The 18971-nt window shown below is 41.8% G+C and overlaps 1 protein-coding gene and 4 non-coding genes across 5 annotated transcripts; 4 read left to right on the top strand and 1 right to left on the bottom strand.

The window, feature by feature from the left end:
- Positions 1 to 1739: 1739 nt before the first annotated feature.
- On the top strand, positions 1740 to 1826 carry Trnay-gua (transfer RNA tyrosine (anticodon GUA)). The gene is given in 2 exon segments: positions 1740 to 1776; positions 1791 to 1826. It is a non-coding gene; the product is annotated as a tRNA-Tyr (tRNA).
- Positions 1827 to 3667: 1841 nt separating this feature from the next.
- On the bottom strand, positions 3668 to 3740 carry Trnaa-agc (transfer RNA alanine (anticodon AGC)). The gene has a single exon. It is a non-coding gene; the product is annotated as a tRNA-Ala (tRNA).
- Positions 3741 to 6084: 2344 nt separating this feature from the next.
- Trnay-gua (transfer RNA tyrosine (anticodon GUA)) lies at positions 6085 to 6173 on the top strand. Its single transcript is given in 2 exon segments — positions 6085 to 6121; positions 6138 to 6173. It is a non-coding gene; the product is annotated as a tRNA-Tyr (tRNA).
- Positions 6174 to 7658: 1485 nt separating this feature from the next.
- Trnay-gua (transfer RNA tyrosine (anticodon GUA)) lies at positions 7659 to 7750 on the top strand. Its single transcript is given in 2 exon segments — positions 7659 to 7695; positions 7715 to 7750. It is a non-coding gene; the product is annotated as a tRNA-Tyr (tRNA).
- A 2391-nt stretch (positions 7751 to 10141) lies between these two features.
- Abt1 (activator of basal transcription 1) lies at positions 10142 to 13086 on the top strand. Its single transcript, XM_070024392.1, has 4 exons — positions 10142 to 10302; positions 10391 to 10699; positions 11326 to 11525; positions 12467 to 13086. The coding sequence occupies exons 2-4, from the start codon at positions 10462 to 10464 to the stop codon at positions 12827 to 12829; spliced, it is 801 nt and encodes a 266-aa protein (XP_069880493.1). The 5' UTR covers positions 10142 to 10302; positions 10391 to 10461; the 3' UTR covers positions 12830 to 13086.
- The last annotated feature ends 5885 nt before the right edge of the window (positions 13087 to 18971 follow it).

Below are 18971 nucleotides of genomic sequence, written 5' to 3'. Positions count from 1 at the left end.
ATTCTGGGTGCCACAAAAGTGTCCCCAACAACGGTATTTCCGGGGCTAATCTGGCTCGTAATAAAGCCCCAAACAGCCCCCTCATCAAGCCCCTGGCCCCTTTTGTGATCCACTGCGGCTTTCTGCATCTGTTCTTCCACCACTTGTCAACTTTGCCCGCTCCTGCCTTTTGTGTTTAGAACATAGCTTAAGGGACAATAATACAAACAAGGTCCCAGTTAAGAACTTGCTGGGGGAGGAAGGGAGAAGTTGCTTGTGTCAAAAGATGACAAATCAGATTCATATATAATTTGCTTCAAGGGGTGTATTGTATCCAATTTAAAAACAATTCCTTCAGAGAAAATAAAAAAACGATTGCAGAGTTACCTATTAGATAAATGGCACCCATAGTTTAGCAAAGAGAATTAGATGGCTAGCCTCTCTAGTAGTTAAAGGTGTTACTGGTAAATTCGCACAAAAATCACGAGCCAATAGAGAAACGAATTTAACCATAGACGTAACTTTGCTAGAGTTCACTGACACTTGCTTTCCAAGACTCTTTTAAAGAAGCCAAGGTGTCTTCTGACATTTTGTCAGTTGAACACATTTTTATTAAGTATCTTTTCTGTACTGGATATTGTAAATGAATATAACTTAGCCCCTGATTTCAAGATAATGCCTAAGGCAATCTAATAAAAATTAAATCCTCAGATGCATTCTAATTCGCTGGCCTTGGGAAATAATGATGTGTGGAGGGAATAGTTGGGGAGGGAAAGATAATGATGAGATTGGATAGTTTAAAACTTCCATGTCTATCTAGTAAAATCTAAGAAGCAAATGCAATATATTTGATTCATAGGAATATTGTACTTACTACAGTTATTCCATAACTAATCTGTGTTGTAGTTACTAATAAATTCTATGTCATTGCAGAGTTCAAAACTCACTACACACGCGGTAATCTCTGCTTAGTATTTATTTTCTGAGGATTCTAAGCACTCTAAAGAAGCGCCCCAAATAAGAGAAAATTATTGCTAATTTTAATAAGACATATGTCCTCTTAATATCAAGGAATAAACTTGCTGGGTTTGTGATGTGCCACAAGCAATTGTCTTTTTACCCAGTTCTTACTAAAATAGTTCATGGAGACACCTTCTTCATCAACGGTCTGCTGGGAGAAGTAGCCATTTTGAGGGCCACAGAAAACCAGAAGCAAAGTGAGATGCAACCATCAACCAATCGGTATTTACTAATACTAATCGACTAATACAGGCCAAGGTCAACTAACGTTTGACAACTACTTGAAGTGTTCTCCTTAAAAAGATACTGTTTTAGCCCCACCTGGGTAGGATTTGGCTGCGGGAAGAACCACTGTGACCATTTGATTTACAGGAACTAAGACCGACGAAAGAACATCAGTAGGTATCGAAGACTTTCGTCAGCCTTTTTCTTGCTCCTCCACTGAACCCTCTTTCCAGTGAGTCTCGCTGAAACTGTAGATTAAATCATTTAAACGGAGGTTCTCGAATCACCCCAAAAAACGCATGGCTGAGTCTGTCGGTTGCCTCCCTAGCAGAATCGTCCCCCGCCGCAGCACTCGGACTTTGTGATCGTGTTTCCAAGAGGGGCTGGGTCATAAGAAAACACATGAAAAAGAGAAATTAAAGAGCGAGATAACTGTCGTTGGTCGAAGAGTGCTCGCGAGTTCCCAGCTTCGCACAGAGATGGCATCCCCAGCGGGAGAGGCCTTCCGTGTGAGTCCTTCGATAGCTCAGTTGGTAGAGCGGAGGACTGTAGAGGCGATCCCAGTCATCCTTAGGTCGCTGGTTCGAATCCGGCTCGAAGGAACTCCTACTCTTTTAGCCGTGTCTCTTTGTTTTTACAGAACATTTCCCTTCTAAGGAAGGTTTTCGCCCTCAGATGTATTCCAGTTGCACCAATCGTCCAAAGAATGGCTTCGAAACTGTTATAGATCTGCAACGAAACTAATTCAAAACCTGAATCCTCTAACAGATCTCATACTCGCTATCCGACTTCGACCCTGTAGTTCACACAATTCAACCTTCAGGAAGGCCCCCAGTCCTGACAAAGCGAATCGGAGGCGTTTCCCACTGTGTTATGGGGTCCAGAGAACCGTCTTCACACCTTAACCTTGGGTCCACAGCCAGGCGGTGGAGACCACTGGTGGGAAAAACCCTCGGGCCAGCCGGTAATAGGTAGTATTCGCGCGCCCCCTTGTGGCTAGTAAATTCTGAGTGGCTGGAACGCCAGTGCACGCGCCTCGCACAGGGCCTGGGGCAGGAATAAAATTCAGGGGGTCGATTTGCCTTTTGTTTTGTTTTGTTTTGTTTAATTATATCTTTTTTTGGTGGGGGTGGAGGGCCGCATTTGTGAAAAATGGTGCACATCAGAATCACCTGGGGGAGATTTTTTTTTTCCCCACAGCCTTTCTGTGCTTGGGCCACTTTGGATTTGAGACAGGTGGTGGTAATTCAAATAGCACAGGTGGAGGTTTTATAATCCTGCTGAAAGAGAAAAACAACAATTTAAGAAAATAATTCATAAGCGGATTTCCTACCCACAAAGGGATGATTTGGGGGAAAAATAGAGATCTCTGAATAGTAGAATCCACTTGCTAATTTTGTGCCAATTTCAAATTAGTCTAACGCCTCACTTTAAAATGTGATCTTAAATACTATGGAAGAATCCATGATGATGCAGGTATTACATCAAAGTAACGCTAAATATACTAGATCAAAATACAGAAAAGTTGTATAAAGAATTTTGTATCTAGCAGTTTTGTTCTTTTCCTTCCCATGGTGTATAACTTTTACTTTGTAAGCAAATAATTATCTTATTTTGTAGTGCATCATACTCATCTTGAGAATTAATAATGAATATAGAAGGAAGCCCAAGCTTGTTGAATTAGGGTTGTTGTGGTTTGAGAACTCTCCTAAAATGCATTGCACACTACTCCTGTTTACACTAGGCTAGAGAATGGTCTAACCTGGCAGCTTGCTTTTTGAAAGCCAGTTGAGGACAAAAGAAAATGGCTATATTTATTTTTCAACGGCAATTTTGGGGTCATGAATATGAATTTCATTAGATAGTCCTGACTAGGCTTTCTGTTCAAGGAGAAATAAATAACAACCCATATAAAATTCTTGGCCACCTCTGGGTAGCATTCTGCCTGTAGCAAACATGAATCACCACCACCACCACCACCACATAGACGCAACTAGGGACTAGGGATAGTGTATGGGAAAACAAATTAAAACAAAATTCACACATACATAATCTTTGTTTTCCCACCATCTCATAAGGTAACGTGAGTGCATTTGCTACTTATAAGAATTTGAAGTCTATGAATAGATTCTGTGAATAAAAAATGTAATATTAACACGCAAATAACGGACGTGTACTTTGCAAATTCAGTTGTCAGGAACCAAAATTCAGATCTGTATCGGCAAAGCATAAAAGAAACCCCAAAGAACTCAGCTTGGTTCATAGTAAAACTTAAGATGAGAAAAACATCCACTAACCCCTAGCTCTTCACGGCTACTGAGGGGAAATTCTAGGTCTTCAAGGAAAAATGAACCATCTGTTTTGGAAGATGGGTTCCCGTTGTTATGTTTGTGTTTCAGAAGACAGTAGCAAAAATACGGAAGTAAAGGCAAAGATGCAAAACTGGAGAATGCGGGCATCGATCCCGCTACCTCTCGCATGCTAAGCGAGCGCTCTACCATTTGAGCTAATTCCCCACCTGAGTGGGGTAGGCTGCAGCCTTTACCCTTTTTGATATCAGGAAGTAATTCAGGACTCGCTGACACTTTGATTGACACTTACCACTGACCAATAAGAAGAAGGGTTGAGTGCAGATCTTCGACAATCAACGCCACCCGAAACCTTTAAAAGTGTCGGGTGCTCACCCAGTGGGTGGGAGCTAGAATCTTAGATAAGAATTCAATGCCGGGGTCCTATGAATTGAAACCAGGTCCTGGAAGGAAACAGTGGATTCAACCAAGAAAAAAAAAATTCTCACGCAACGAGGCTTGGCTTTAGCCCACATAATACATTTCCATCAAACCTCGAACTCCTAAAATGTCTAGTAGTTAACTGCTCCCGGAAGCAGATTTTCGAGTTAACTACCAGCCTATGAAGACCTGCCTTTCGTGGGCCGCATAGCCACTAGGGGGCGCGCTTCACCATTTAATTTCTCTTCATTCTGGCTTCTGTAGGCCAAGTTTCAAGGGTGTACAAATATATCCACAGTTCAAGAGTATACAAACAGATCAAAAGACAAACAAGCTAATCTATTTACGGCTTGAGATTTAGGCAGATTTGACATCTCAATTGCTTCTTTTCCTGAAATTGCATCAAAAGCGACTTCCTTTTTTGGGTTTAGTGAAATTGGAACAAGATGATAAAATTGAAATGGAGGTGAAGTTTATGTAAGAAAACAACTACATGCCTTTATGCTGTGCAGGGCATCATTCTTAGCCGACTTTCAAAGATTTTTAGACTGCTCTGAATAGTTGGTGGTTGGTCTTTCCTTCCTTTTCTTCTTTCTCCTCATTCTCTCTTTTCCTTTTTCATTACAAACAGGGCTGACAAGAGGGTATAATTCTCCGTGGAAAGAAGCCCTTCCTTCCCTTCATAGAAAGAGTTCAAAACTCATGTTTAAAGGAGGAATGACTGACAATAAAGTCCCCCATTAAAGAACACCTAGAAAAGTGTGTATCAGACTGACATATATGTCCTTGATGTTTCAAAAAATGCTTTATAGTTAGTGTTCACTGTAAGGTGCGATTCAACAGGGAAAGTTAGTAAATAAGAATGTGGAGGGATTAAATAATTTTAGTAAAATGATGTCTTTGTCTTGTGCTGAATATAGAGAATATTTCCTTTAATTTAGTAGTTTTAAAAAATTGTTCAAATATTATGTTTTTTCTGTTGTAAGGCCTGAACTGAAGGTCTGGGTGCTGTCTCTGAGCCTCTTTGTATTCATGGCTAGTGCTCTACCCCTTGAGCCACAGCACCATTTCTGGTTTTTTTTTTTAACGTATAAATTTTTATTTTATTGTAAAGATGCCATACAGAGTGGATACATTTCTTGTTGAGCATTGTATCTCCCTTCTTTTTCTCACACTATCCCTTCCCTTCCCACCTTCCCCACTCCTCTCCCACCAATTTAGTAGTTTTCATAGACAGAGATACAGTTACTGTAGTGAAGAAATTATAAATTATAAAATGTGGGAAAATCTTATTTTTTAATACTTACCAAAAGTTGTTAACCAACTAAAATTTCTCCTTATTTGTCCCTCAATGAATTTTACCTGTTGTAGGCTCTGTTCACTCTTTTTCTAGAATCTATCAGGGGTTTAGTGAAAGAGTATTAGCCCAATCCCATAGCTTGGTCTCACTGACTAAACTGGCTAGTTTGAGTCTTGTAGCCATGAGTTGGGAGTTCTGATTTTCCTTAAAATTGGATTAAGTATTAAATTCTCCAACCTCTTGGGTGTCCAGAAGTATGTGAAAAACTGGAGTATTTTACAATTCACTTTCAAGTTTTATTAATTGTTAATAATTGTTTTCCATTTGAATTTTGGAAAGAGAGAGGTACTAAAACACACCTGCCAATATTTGTTCACAGTTCTGGGATCCTCTTCACCTTAGTTGTCTGAATTTAGGACAAACACATCACTTATCAAACTCAGGTACTTCTGAGGGACAAATGAGAAGTAATCAGCACAGCAGGACCTTGGTGTCACCTGAGAGATTCACTCTAGAAAATATGAGGAGAGGAGGAGGAGGAGGAGGTGGAGGAGGAGGAGGAGGAGGAGGAGGAGGAGGAGGAGGAGGAGGAGGAGGAGGAGGAGGAGGAGGAGGAGAAGAATCTTATTAGGATTTTTAAGATGTAGATTAAATATCTTGATGTCTAAAATGAAGAACTTTGCAAAATCAAAATGGGTTTTACCTATCAGCATATTTATAGAGAACACTTATTTAAAAAGTGTTAAACTACCTATACTTTGTATATAATCAAGCAACAGTCACCAGATAGACTTTATTTTAGGACATTCGAGAGAAGGGGTTGTTGTGTGCCCTTCGATAGCTCAGTTGGTAGAGCGGAGGACTGTAGTAGGATTGTGATGGCTATCCTTAGGTCGCTGGTTCGAATCCGGCTCGAAGGACGCGGGCTTTTTCCTTTAATAAAAACCTGTAGACCAAAGCTGTTTAAAATAAAACTAGAATGAGCTAAGAAGTAAATTGTCATTCAGATATTTTCAAACATAAACTGGCCTTTTAAATTTATGTCTATGTCCAGAATAAACCAGAAACACGGAAAGGGTAGTTTGTTTTGAAAAAGGTGTTTTCGAAGAAGGTGTTAACTTCTTTCATTTCTCACAGCACCCTCCCTCCTTAAACCATCCCCCTTACAGCCCCCCCCTTCAGCTCCCTTCTCTCTGCAGTGCTAACCAGATGTAGTTTTGTTTTGTTTGTTTTTTTTTTCCTTCTCCTTCCTCCAACGGAGTTAACAACGGATCAAGCAACCGAGAGCCAATGCCTGGTGGACGAGTTCAGAGAGGAGCCTGAAAAGTTCAGAAATACGAAAGGCGTCCGGCCGGCAAGAGTCTCACTTTGTTTTTTCTTTACTCAAGATTAAGATATGAGACAGCACAGCCTTTGGGATCCTTTGTAATCATGGTGTCTTTTGAATACATTTTATTAAAGACCATTTCAAACATAACCAAAAGAAAGTTGGGCGAGTCCCCCGCGGCGCTAACCTGGGTTCAGCCCACTGACGTCACGTGACCCCCATCTTTTCCCCCTTGTTGCATTGTTTAGAAAAGGTCAGGGTTAACGATGAAAAAGGGGATGAAATCCATTTTTTCACAGTCCTGTCCCTCCTCCTTACTAGGAGTGGGGGGCAAAAGTTGAAAACGTTGGTGTACATGTGTAATCCCAGTCCCAGTCCTGCCTGTGGAGACTGGGGCTGGAGGATTATGAGTTCACAGCTACATAACCAGACCCTGTCTCAAAACTAAAAAGAAAAAAAAAACTGAAAAAACCCACAACGGTATTTTTATAATGTAGATATTTGAATATTTTAATAGTCTCGTGATTACAACGGAGTGAAAAATTCAATAGGAGCCTCAAGCACACTCCAGCAACGGCAATAGATATGAACGATGTAGGCATGAATTCGAAAAGAAAGGTGGGGGGCACTAAGGGGATCCTCTCAGTGGGCTCCACAGTGAGGGCGAAGGAGCCGGAGCACGGGAGCTTCCGGGGCAAGCATGGAAGGCTGAGGCCTCACTTTTGCTCAGGAGGCAAGTCGGGAGGACAAGTACAATACCGGGGATAGTTCTATTTATACTATACAAACAGGGAACATATTAAAAACCTATGTGAAACACACTAAAAAGCACACATCTTACATGTTCAAGGAAAGTTTTTTTTTTATGTGAAAATACTGAACAGAGGGGTTACAATTACATGGGGAAAGTTTTTTTTATGTGATTGTACAATTACTAGTCCGATCAGTTTTTAAACATTTCTAACATCCTAAAGGACTTTTGAAATTTATCTAGCAAAAGAAACTAAATTACAGGCATCAAACCATCAACACCTGTTTAAACTGCTTTAGTCTATTTTAAAAACACTCCATTGCAAATCCTTCGATAGCTCAGTTGGTAGAGCGGAGGACTGTAGAGTTTCCTGGCCGACGGTCATCCTTAGGTCGCTGGTTCGACTCCGGCTCGAAGGAGCAAATGTTTTGAACGGCCTTCAGCTAAGTTTACCGCCTGAAATCAAGTATCCCTGCCCACTATTGTTAAGGAGGGAGTCTCGAAAACCGGGTAAGTTTTCCGGGTAGAGAAACAACAGCCAGGAATGGGAATGAAAGACATCTTGACATCATGATACGTTTTTCACTTTCTTGTGGAGATTGGATGGTCCTTTAGGATCCTCAGTCACATTACTATTTAATGTTAACAAACAAGTTATTACTAACAATCTCAAACATACACAAATGTTTAAAAAAAAAACATCATCGAAGGCTACCATTTAGCTATCACATCGACACACAGGACACACTCTCGCACTATTGGTCTCTATGTGTCTCCACTCCCCCTCCCCCTTCTCCCGCCCCTTAAGTTTCCGATCTTTTGAAGTAACCCCAAGATGTGCCGTTTTACTCATGGACATTGTTTGAAGACGTTCAGTGTTAAGAATTTAAAAACGTACCGTCATGAAAGGAATCCAGGGCAACTGCTGGAAAGTTCTCAGTAAAATGAATGAAACCGGCATCTGAGAACCTTTAGATACTCCACGAAAGAGCGCTGGGCCCCTGGTGCTTTAGAAATGCACTCAGCGTCCGTCTTGCTACTATTTTCTCTCTTAACTTTGAACACATTTTTGTACTCTGGGCTACTTGGCTGGAGCTGGGAGGAAAGTTAAGCCACAGCAAGGGGCGGTGTGCTTCGATGGTTCTTAAATATCCTAGGCCAGCACGCGAAAGTAGACTACATATTTTAAATACATAGTTCCCAATGCTGTCTGTCTCTGCATCGGCCAAGCAGTTGGGGCCCGTAGAAAGACCCAGAGCTTCCAAAAGGGGCGGAACCCCCACCTTTGTAGAAGGGTAGGGTGGGGTGGGGTTGTGTGTGTGCCGGTACGCCCTCCGATCCTTCCCCGGAAAGATCGCTGCCCTTGAAGCCTGGTGAGGACCGCGGCTGCGTAGGGCAGAGCGGGAAAAAGGATTTACAGTCTAGTCTTGCGGGCTAACATAGACCCCGGGAAAAGAGGAAAGCGAAACCGCTGTGGGAGGAAAGCTCGAGTATTTTCAATATATATGTATTTATGTGGACACTATAGCAACCCATAAGCGTAACAGGAGCCAAACTAGTTCTTTTTTTTTTTTTTTTTAATTGTATTTTATTTTATTTGAGAACATACTGTACAGGGGGGCTACAATTACATGGGCAGGATAATGCATACATTTCTTACCAAGCATTGCAGCCTCCTCCTTTGTTTACCCTTCACTTCCCTTCCCCGCCTCCCCCCTCCCCCCACCCAATTTTACCCCCCTCCCTCCACCCAATTATACCACCCTCCCCCCCCCACACCGACATTGTAAAGCTGGTTTTGACATGACATTTTGTACTTCTCATTGTTGCAACAGGTCCACCTGAATCCTTAAACGACTTGTTTGTCCCCATCTCCTCCACATGTTATACTGACATCAAATATAGTGAAAGCGGGGGTTACACTGTGGGGGAGGGACATACAAAGCAACAAAGAAATAATCTTATAAATGTGTTAGAAACACATGCATGAAAGAAACGAAAACATTAAAATACATATTTAAGGGTTCATTTTCCTAACATCACATTATCTGACCTTATCCGCTTGACTCATACCTATACTAGATATTGCAAATAAGGGAAACCATGGGACCTATGCTTCTTTGGGCCTGGCTTACTTCACTTAATATAATTTTTTCCAAACCTTTCCATTTCCCCAAACTAGTTCTTTAGATCACTCAGGCTACATTAAAAAAAGGCCACAGGGTCAAATTAAAAACCTTAAGTTAAAAGCAAAAACAATTTCCCAAAAGGTAAAATCACCAACTACAATTGCAAAGACTAACCACACTAAACCTCTCTCCTCTCTCTCTCTCCTTTTTAAGTTAAAAAGAAACAAATTCAATTAAATTCCCCAAAGGGAACTACAATTGCAAAGGACAAACTACATTAAATCTCTGTCTCTCTCTGGTTCGGGTCCTGGGGCTTGAACTCTGGACTTCGTTGAGCCATAATATAACTTCACGTCCAGTGCTTTCGGTGGTTAATCCCAGGCCTCACAGCCAAGGGATGGCTTGGAACCACGATCCTCACAACTCGAACTTAGAAAAAAAAAAACCAAGTACAACATCCACACTTAAATTTGTAAGTTGAAACTTATGAACGTCGAGACGTGAGTCAGCCACATTCGCACTCGTACCAGGACCCCTGACCGTTAGAACAGTCCAAAGTGAAGTTCTAGAGTTCCTGGAAGACCCTGTGGCGCCCTCTTTACGTCACAAGGCATTCCGCGGCGCCCTTTTTACGTCACAAGGCATTCCGCCTCTTGTAACATCCCAATATCTACTTCCACCTCTGCTACTCCAACTCGAGAACTATGTGGGTTTCCCTCTGGAGAACTTCTCACACAGTCCCCAGCACTCCGAACTTCCTCCCCGCCGGGAGACTCCCCCTCCTTTGGCTATCAACGTTCTTGCCTTTTCCGGGACCCGGGAGTATCATTTTATTTCATTGGGTAATTACCTCCTAGGCCCGCCCCTCGCCGCAGGCAGCAGTGTCGTTTTATTTCATTGGGTAATTATCCCTCGGTTCCGCCCCCAAAGGCCGTCGCACACGACGCACGTCAGTCGGCACCGACTGCTTTACGGGTGTCGTGTTACTCGTACTGGCCAACATGGAGGGAGAGGAGTCGCTGTCCCCCACCGAGCGGGACCTTCTGGAAGGGACAGACCAGAAGCCAGAGTTGGAGGAGGAGCAGGGTGAACCCGACGAAGCGGCTCGCGGCAGCAAGAAGCGGATCGTTCCAGGGATTGTGTACTTGGGCCACATCCCGCCGCGATTCCGGCCCTTGCACGTCCGCAACCTTCTCAGCGCCTACGGTGAGGTCGGACGCGTTTTTTTCCAGGCTGAAGGTAAGCTCACCGGCCCAGATGGGGAAGGGCGGCGGGTGGGTGCACCCAAGGCCAGGGGGTGCACACCTTCGCTGCCCCGTCTGCGACGCCGCCTGGTTCCCTGTTTCTGGCAGGTAAACCGGTAGTGTGCAGCCTAGGAGGAGAAGGCGTGGGGCGGAGGGAAAAGGGGCGGGTTGGTCGCAGGTGTGCCTTGTGGGGCCTTAATTCTTGGATTGTTAACGCTTGGGTTCTAATTCTGGCTCCTCACACCTCTCCGGAACGTTTTTTTTTTTTTTTAAAACAATTTGTTAAATGAGTACAACTGGAATAAGCCTCTGGTATTTCTACCAAGCTGAACACGTACATCTCTGTTAAAAGAGAGCGTGTGATTGTCCTCTCCCAGCCCCCATTTGCAGACCTTATACGGAATTGGGGTTAGGTGCTGATTCGGGTCCATTTAGAGGCCTGATGAAGGGATATTATTTGAAGAGAGGGTCGAATGAGACCTCACAGATTATTCTTTCCATCTAATTGGAAAATTGGGACCTCCGCTGTCAGGTTTGGAAAACATCGTGGCCAGTGGGACATGCGTGGGAGCAGGTGTTGCCTGGGACTTCTAGACCACTGTTTTGTCTTTGATTCCCCAGATCAGTTTGTAAGACGCAAGAAGAAGGCGGCAGCAGCTTCGGGAGGAAAAAAGGGATCCAAGTACAGCAAAGACTATACTGAGGGCTGGGTGGAATTCCGAGACAAACGCATAGCCAAGCGGGTGGCAGCCAGTCTACACAACACGCCTATGGGTGCCCGCAAACGCAGCCCCTTCCGTTACGATCTTTGGAATCTTAAGGTGAGACTATAGGTCTGAATGCTATACTTCTAATCTCCTCTCTTCCCCAAGAGATCCTGATCCTGTCATCTCTTGTTGGCTCATTCTCCCTTCTTGATCTGCACTATTTATAACTTTTTTTTTTCCCACAGCTGAATTCTACAAGAGCTTTATTTTTTATTTTATTTTATTTTTGTCGGTCGTGGGGTTGAACTCTGAGCGTGGGCACTGCCCCTCAGCTTTTCAGCCCAAGGTGAACGCTCTACCACTTGAGCCACAGCACCACTTCCGGTTTTCTGTTGGTTAATTGGAGATGAGTCTCACGGACTTAACCTCAGATCTCAGCTCCTGAGTAGCTAGGATTACAGGTGTGAGCCACCAGCGCCTGGCAGGAGCTTTACTTATTTTTTTAAAAATAGTTTTTTTTATTGAGATTAAGTGATTACAAAAATTTCACAGTATTGTGAGATAGTGATACTTAAAGTTGCAAACACATTTTAACCTTCATAGGAAATTGTCATAATCATGGTCTATAATGTGTGTGAATTCTATGAGCTTTCACAATAGAACTATTTCTTCCACATCAGATGATATGTACATTTCTTTCCTTTTGCTTAGTGTAAGCTATTCCTTTTCCCTCTCATTCCCTCCCTCCCATTGCTGCCCTTGAATTTCTTAGTTCATTTTCATCAATGTCCAGTGCAGCTGCTAGTCCCCTCTGTTGATATAACAAACAGGACTGGAGAAACAAAGGACCTCCACTCACTTTATCGTTTCATTTCTAAATAACTCTATGTTCTTGACCACATATATCACATATATATATATATATATGTGCATATATATGCATATATATACATATACATATGTGCATATCTGAGGGAAGCTAGGAGGATGATACAGAATCAGAGGGAGATGGGAAAATATGTGAACATTTTTTCCTTAAATTTTCTTGCCCACAGTATTTGCACCGTTTCACATGGTCCCATCTCAGTGAACACCTTGCCTTTGAGCGCCAGGTGCGCCGGCAACGTCTAAGAGCAGAGGTGGCTCAGGCCAAGCGTGAGACTGACTTCTATCTTCAAAGTGTGGAAAGAGGAAAACGCTTCCTTGCTGCTGATGGTGATACAGCTCGGCCTGATAGCTCCTGGGCATTTGCCCAGCGTCCCACAGAACAGGAGCTGAGGGCCAAGAAAGCTGCACGCCCAGGAGGACGGGAAAGGGCTCGACTAGCTAATGCCGAGGACCAGGCCCGTTCTAACCGAGGTCTCCTTGCCAGGATTTTTGGAGCCCCCTCATCTTCAGAGAATGTGGAGGAATCCTAGCAAGCCAGGGACTTCTGAGAGACAGAGTGCTCTTCACCTAGCACAGCCCTGCTTCTTGTCTACCTCATGCTAGAATGATGAATGACTGCCCATGCTCACATTTTCTGTTTTTCTCAGTCCAGGAGTTGCTGGTGAAGTCTCAGACATGGAACTTTTGTTAAGCCTCTTTGCTGCCCCAACACTCTTAAGTGCCAGGATGAAATAACTTATTTCATACTAACATGGTTATGACTATAGTAAATGCCTGTTTCATTTTGTTTGACTTGTGGTTCTTTGCCCCTTTTTCACTGGGGTCACTTCTGACCTCCCAAATGGCCTTTGTTTTCAACTAAAGTGACTAACATTAGTCTGTATATTGACTACAGGTAAGGGTAGCAGCAACATCTATTGTATTTAGAAAAGCTTTTCAGGTATTGTAGTTATTGGGTTGGGGAACCTTTTTCCAAGATGTATTTATAGAAGAAAAAAATTAAAATATGTTTATAGATGCTTTTTTAGTTTTAGGGGTGAGAGTCATTGAATGTTTCAACTTTGATCTTGTTCCAGTCATTTATATTCATTCCCCCCCCCCCCCCCCAAGTTCTGGGGCTTGAACTCAGGGCCTGGGCACTGTTCCTGAGCCTCTCTGTGTTCAAGGCTAGCGCTCTACCACTTGAGCCACAGCATCACTTCTGGCCTTTTCTGTTTATGTGATACTGAGGAATCAAACCCAGGGCTTCATCATGCTAGGAAGCACTCTTACCACTAAGCCACATTTCTGATCCCTCATTCTATCTTCTTGTCTTGGGAGATCTAATTTAGTCCATCATTCTAATCCAGATTTTTTTTCCACCCAATTTCTTAGCTCAGTTTGTCAATCATGTAATTCAACATATATTAAGCCACTCTGTGAGGAAACGGTGACAATGGGATAGAAACATGTAAGGGATAGAGTAGGGGCCCATGGTAGGAGTGGAGTGCTTCAGTACGGTTTTGGTTTGTGATTAGCCTTCAGAGATGGGTTAGATTTGAAATTTTCCTAGTTCATTTCTGAGAACTGAGCTGAGAAAACGACAGTAGAAGTCTTAAAGATTCATATGTGCCCCAACAGTTGAACAGTACTTCATGTATAAAGTGTGTCAAAGCGTGTAAAGGTGAGCAAAGCCTAGGAAGGGAGTTGGGAATAGTGTTCTGAGGGACACTTGTGTTGTGGCTTAGATAAGGGGTTCACAAGCAAGTATCTAAAGCAGTCCTGATGGCTTCACTGGGTCAGAGTGAGCTATTAAAAGGAATGAAAGAGTGACATTGTCCAAAAAGAAATGTACTCTGTACCTCACTTATGTAACTTACCCCTCTGTACCTCACTTTTATAATAAATATTTTTAATAAAAGGAGCTAAAAACTTGGGTGTCATTATAAACTACGAAATCTCATGTAGATTAAATTATCCAGAGTGGAAGTGGTAGACTATGATTATAAATATTTGAGTTTTACTTTGATTCTTTTTCCTCTGTGAATCCTAATTTGAGCACATTACCTGTTTTCTGTTGAGTCTGCAGACTCAAAACTGTAATATGTGATTTCTAACAAAAATCAGAATAGTTCTGAAAGCAAACTTTTGTTTTTTAAAAAATTCATGGGTTCAATCTGACCAAATCTACATACTACATGTTTTCCCCTCTAAAACAAGCATAAAATTTTGTGGGATTTTTTTTTTTTAATGAACCTATATGGGACTTTTTTTCCCTTTATGTCAGTTGTGGGGCTTTAACTCAGGGCCTGGGCACTGTCCCTGAGATTTTCTGCTCAAGACTAGCACTCCAGCACTTTGAGCTACAGCTCCACTTCCAGTTTTCTGGTGGTTAATTGGAGATAACAGTTGCATGGACTTCACTACACAGGCTGACTTCAAACCAGTATTCTCAGATCTCGGTGTCTTGAGTAGCTAGGATCACAAGTACGAGCGACCAACACCTGGATAATAACATATACTTTTAACCATTACATCCTGATTCTCCAGGTGTTTGGAAAAACCAAGTACATTTTTAGGGATGGCAACAGAATTTTAACCTAGGGTGATCTGGCTAAGAATCTTTCTCCATGTTAATAAAAAAAATTTCCTCCAAGCCAGTTCATACCTGTAATCATAGCTACTCAGGAAGATGAGAGCTGAGATTGCAGTTTGAAGCTATCCCAGGCAGGAAACTTTGAGACTGTCAACTCCAATGAACTACTCAGAAGAGCTAGAAGTGGTGCTGTGGCTCATGGTAGAGCACTTGCCTTGAGCAAAAGAAGCCCAGGGATAGCATCCATTACCAAAGTTCAAGTTCCAGGGCTGGCAAAAAAAAGTTCCTCCAAAATGTAGACACATGAACATGTAACATCCCTGTTTACTGTGGTCCTGGCACCCATAGTTATAGGATTTTTGTAAGTTTTTGACTGTTAATTCTTGTAACCAGTTAAGAAATATAGTTCAGGTTGGATTCATTATATATTGGTTATTAAAATGTTTTTAATATTTACATGTTTAGTATTTTTTTCTTGCATTTATTGGAATTAAAATTTTTTAATGGGCTATAAAATGATTATAGACTAGCTGGGCACTGGTGGCTCACGACTGTAATCTTAGCTACTCTGGAGGCTGAGATCTGAGAATTGCAGTTCAAAGCCAGCCTGGGCAGAAAAGGATGTGTGAGACTTTTATCTCCAATAAACCACCAGAAAACCGGAAGTGGTGCTGTGGTTCAAGTGGTAGAGCACTCACCATGAGCTGAAGAGCTGAGGGACAGCGCCCAGGCCCAGAGTTCAAGTCCCACGACCAACAACAACAACAAAAAGATTGTAGGCTATAAGCTTGGGAATCTTCTGTGCCTACTATGCACAATGGATAAATTGAATTCTTTCTGTGTTCTACTTAATACCTCTAGTGTGTCTCCCACTCCACAAATCTTTTGCTTTTCTCTGCCCATAATAAGCTTTCAGCTTTCTGCCGGGATAGCAGAAGGCACATGGAAGGAATGGGAAGGGTTTGAAGATACAATTCTGGTTTTTAGCACCACATCCTTCATCCTTACTCCCTCCACTTCAAGAGTTAATCTGCTGTTTGTCTCTAAGCAGTTTAGAAACTGGTGTTCATTACTTTGATTCTTGAATTTATTGCTTTGTTAGGTGAGGTTCAACTTTCCCATTTGTTATATTATCCTGATATGTGCTTATAACAATGCTTTCGCGCTTTTTTTTTTTTTTTGGGGTCCAGTCGTGGGGCCGGAACTCTGGGCCTGGGCGCTGTCCCTCAGCTCTTCAGCTCAAGGCTAGCACTCTACCACTTGAGCCACAGTGCCACTTCCGGCTTTTTTCTTATGTGGTGCTGAGGAATCGAACCCAGGGCCTCGAAAGTGCTCTACCACTGAGCCACCTTCCCAGCCCCTCGCGCTTTTTTTTTTTTTGTTTTCTGTTTTTCCCATCTGGATTTATGTGTGAAAATTCCTGCCACTGTGATTTGAGAGACTGTTCTTTTAACATAATTTTTGCTTCAAAGTAGCTAAAGGGTGACAGTGTCAGCTTTTTAGTTTAGCTGTTAATGAAAGTTTGTGAAACAGGCAAGAGTAGAAGTGTGATGGAGATACAAGCATGGGAATTAAAAGTCAAGCAAGTATGGGAGAGAGGAAGAAAAAGACGGAAAAAACAGCTGTAGAAGGGAAAAACTTTAGTAGGAAAGTAATCGTGGAAGAAAAGGCAAAGAGGAAGAGAACTCAGGCAACAGGGTAAATAAAAGGAAAATTAAAAGTTTGAAAGAACATAATATTGAGAAAAAATTAACATAGAAAAGGGAGGAGGAATGATGGACTAGTTGACTAGATGCATTGTATATGTAAGTGGATGTTAAATTGAAACCCTTTGTACAACTATTTGAATATAATAAAGGGAAAAGTGATTTCTTAAAGATTTGTCTGAACTTGTAAATTGTACCAGCCCATTATAGGTTAAGTACTGTCATCTCTGATTATATCTTTCATAATGAGATTGGTTATATGTATGTTTCAAACTTTCCAGAAGCCAAGTTATCTTCAGTTGTCCTATTGTTCTGACATCGAAAAGGTGATCATCTCAGATGGATGACTGCTAGAAACATGGGTCAGTAAAGAATGACACTCTTGGTAAGAACAGTGTTCAGTGGCTCATTATATGAAGTACCTTGTGGGAGCTGAAAACTTTTAATGAGTGTGACAAAGCTGAAGACCCAGGGAGCCTAGTTAAATAACTACTTAATTGGGAAAGTGTAAAACTGCATGTGTTTCTCTGGGACCTAGAAGCCAAGTACCAAGTAGTGAGGTAGAAATTGCTATGATTAGCAGACTCCAAAGGACAAAGCCATTTGGTTACCTTGGTGACATCTGACAAAGAATTCTATTAGTAGTAATATATATATCCATCAAAATGATATAGCAAGCCAGCCAACAGATAGCCATTTTATTCTAATTAATACAAATTATAGATAATATGCTAGGACTTCTATGCTTTAACAACATGTTAGAATTTTATTACTAAGAATGTATGTACATATTAAAAACACCTTCTGATGAGTCAATTATATATTAAATATGAAGTAACCTATTAATTGATTTTACAGTTAGACTATGAGAAATAATTTTTTTTTTTTTGGTTGGTCGTGGGGCTTGAACCCAGGGCTTGAGCGCTGTCCCTGCACTCTTCAGCTCAAGGCAAGCGCTCTACCGCTTGAGCCACAGCGCCACCTCCGAGAAATAATTTATTCTATCAACTCACTATTAATTTATTTTATTTTTGTTGGTTGTGGGGCTTGAAGTCTGGGCCTGGGTGCTGTCCCTGATCTTTTGTGCTCAAGGCTAGCACTCTGCCGTTTTGAGCCACAGCTTCACTTGCAGTTTTCTGTTAGTTAATTGGAGATAAGATTCTCATGGCCTTTTCTGCTGGGACTGACTTTAAACCACAATCCTCAGATCTCAGCCTCCTAAGTAGTTTAAGATTACAAGCATGAACGATCAGCACTGAGCTATTTCTTTTGAATTATATTTTTATTAGATCTAAGTATTTGTAGAAAGGGGTTACCATTCAACATGTGCATCTTGTTCCATAGCACACTTTTCATCATTCTCCCTAGTCCTAACCCCTTTCAATTTTCTAGTTTTGTGGGATATAATTGGGTATTATGATTGCATTCTCCCCACTCAGCATACTTTTGATTTTATTGTATTCATTAAGTTGCAGGAGTTTTTATTAAACCTTTTAAAAAATATTTAATACATTTTCAAAGTCATGCATTATTTTAATCAGCACTTCTTAAGTCATTTTGTTACATAAAAATGACATAAATCAAAAGAAATATGGAATGTATAATTTAAAAATAATAGTATGATAAACTTTAAAATAATAGTATGATAAACTTACTATGGCAGGAACAAAACAGATAATGAAAACATTCTAGGTGACTGAAAGGATAGAGAATACCAAGAAGAAAAAAGAAAAAGGGAAATGTTTCACAATGTAGCCCAAGCTGCCCTTGAACTTGAGTTCTCCTGCCTCCCATCTTTCAAGTGCTAAGATTACAGGTGTGCAGCATCAGGTTGTAATGTATTTTCATTGTTTGCTTCTATAATACCTTTTTCTTTTTTGTCGGTCATGGGCCTGAACTCTGGGCCTGGGTGCTGTCCCTCAGCTCTTCAGCGCAAGGCTAGCGCTCTACCACTTGAGCCACAGTGCCACTTCTGCGGCTTCGTGCATACAAGGCAAGCACTCTACCCCTGAGCCACCTTCCCAGCCCTCATTTAACTTTTTGAAAGTAAGAAAATGGTGTCCTTACTGGTATTTATTTGACCAGGGAACCCCTGTAAATACATTTTTCTTTTAGTTTTCCTACTCATTTCAAGACTTTCTCATTTTTTTCTTCTGAGATCAGTATTTGTACCGTTGACTTCTCCAGTGAAAACTTACCAAAGACCTTTAGGTTTTAAGGCCAGCCCAGGTAGACAAATATGAGAGACTCTTTGTCCAATTAACCACCAAAAATCTGGACATGGAGTTGTGGCGTCGTTGCTTCTCAGGGTAGCCGCAAAGACGTCCTTTCATCTCCATCTTTCACTGCGCAATTACAGCCCCCAGCGCACAAGACAAGACCCAGGGGCGC

The sequence above is a fragment of the Dipodomys merriami genome, unplaced genomic scaffold (assembly GCF_024711535.1).
Source record: "Dipodomys merriami isolate MVZ:Mamm:240054 unplaced genomic scaffold, mDipMer1.0.p SCAF_16, whole genome shotgun sequence".
In the NCBI taxonomy this organism is placed as follows: Eukaryota; Metazoa; Chordata; class Mammalia; order Rodentia; family Heteromyidae; genus Dipodomys; species Dipodomys merriami.
This window is presented reverse-complemented; position numbering and strand designations above follow the sequence as displayed.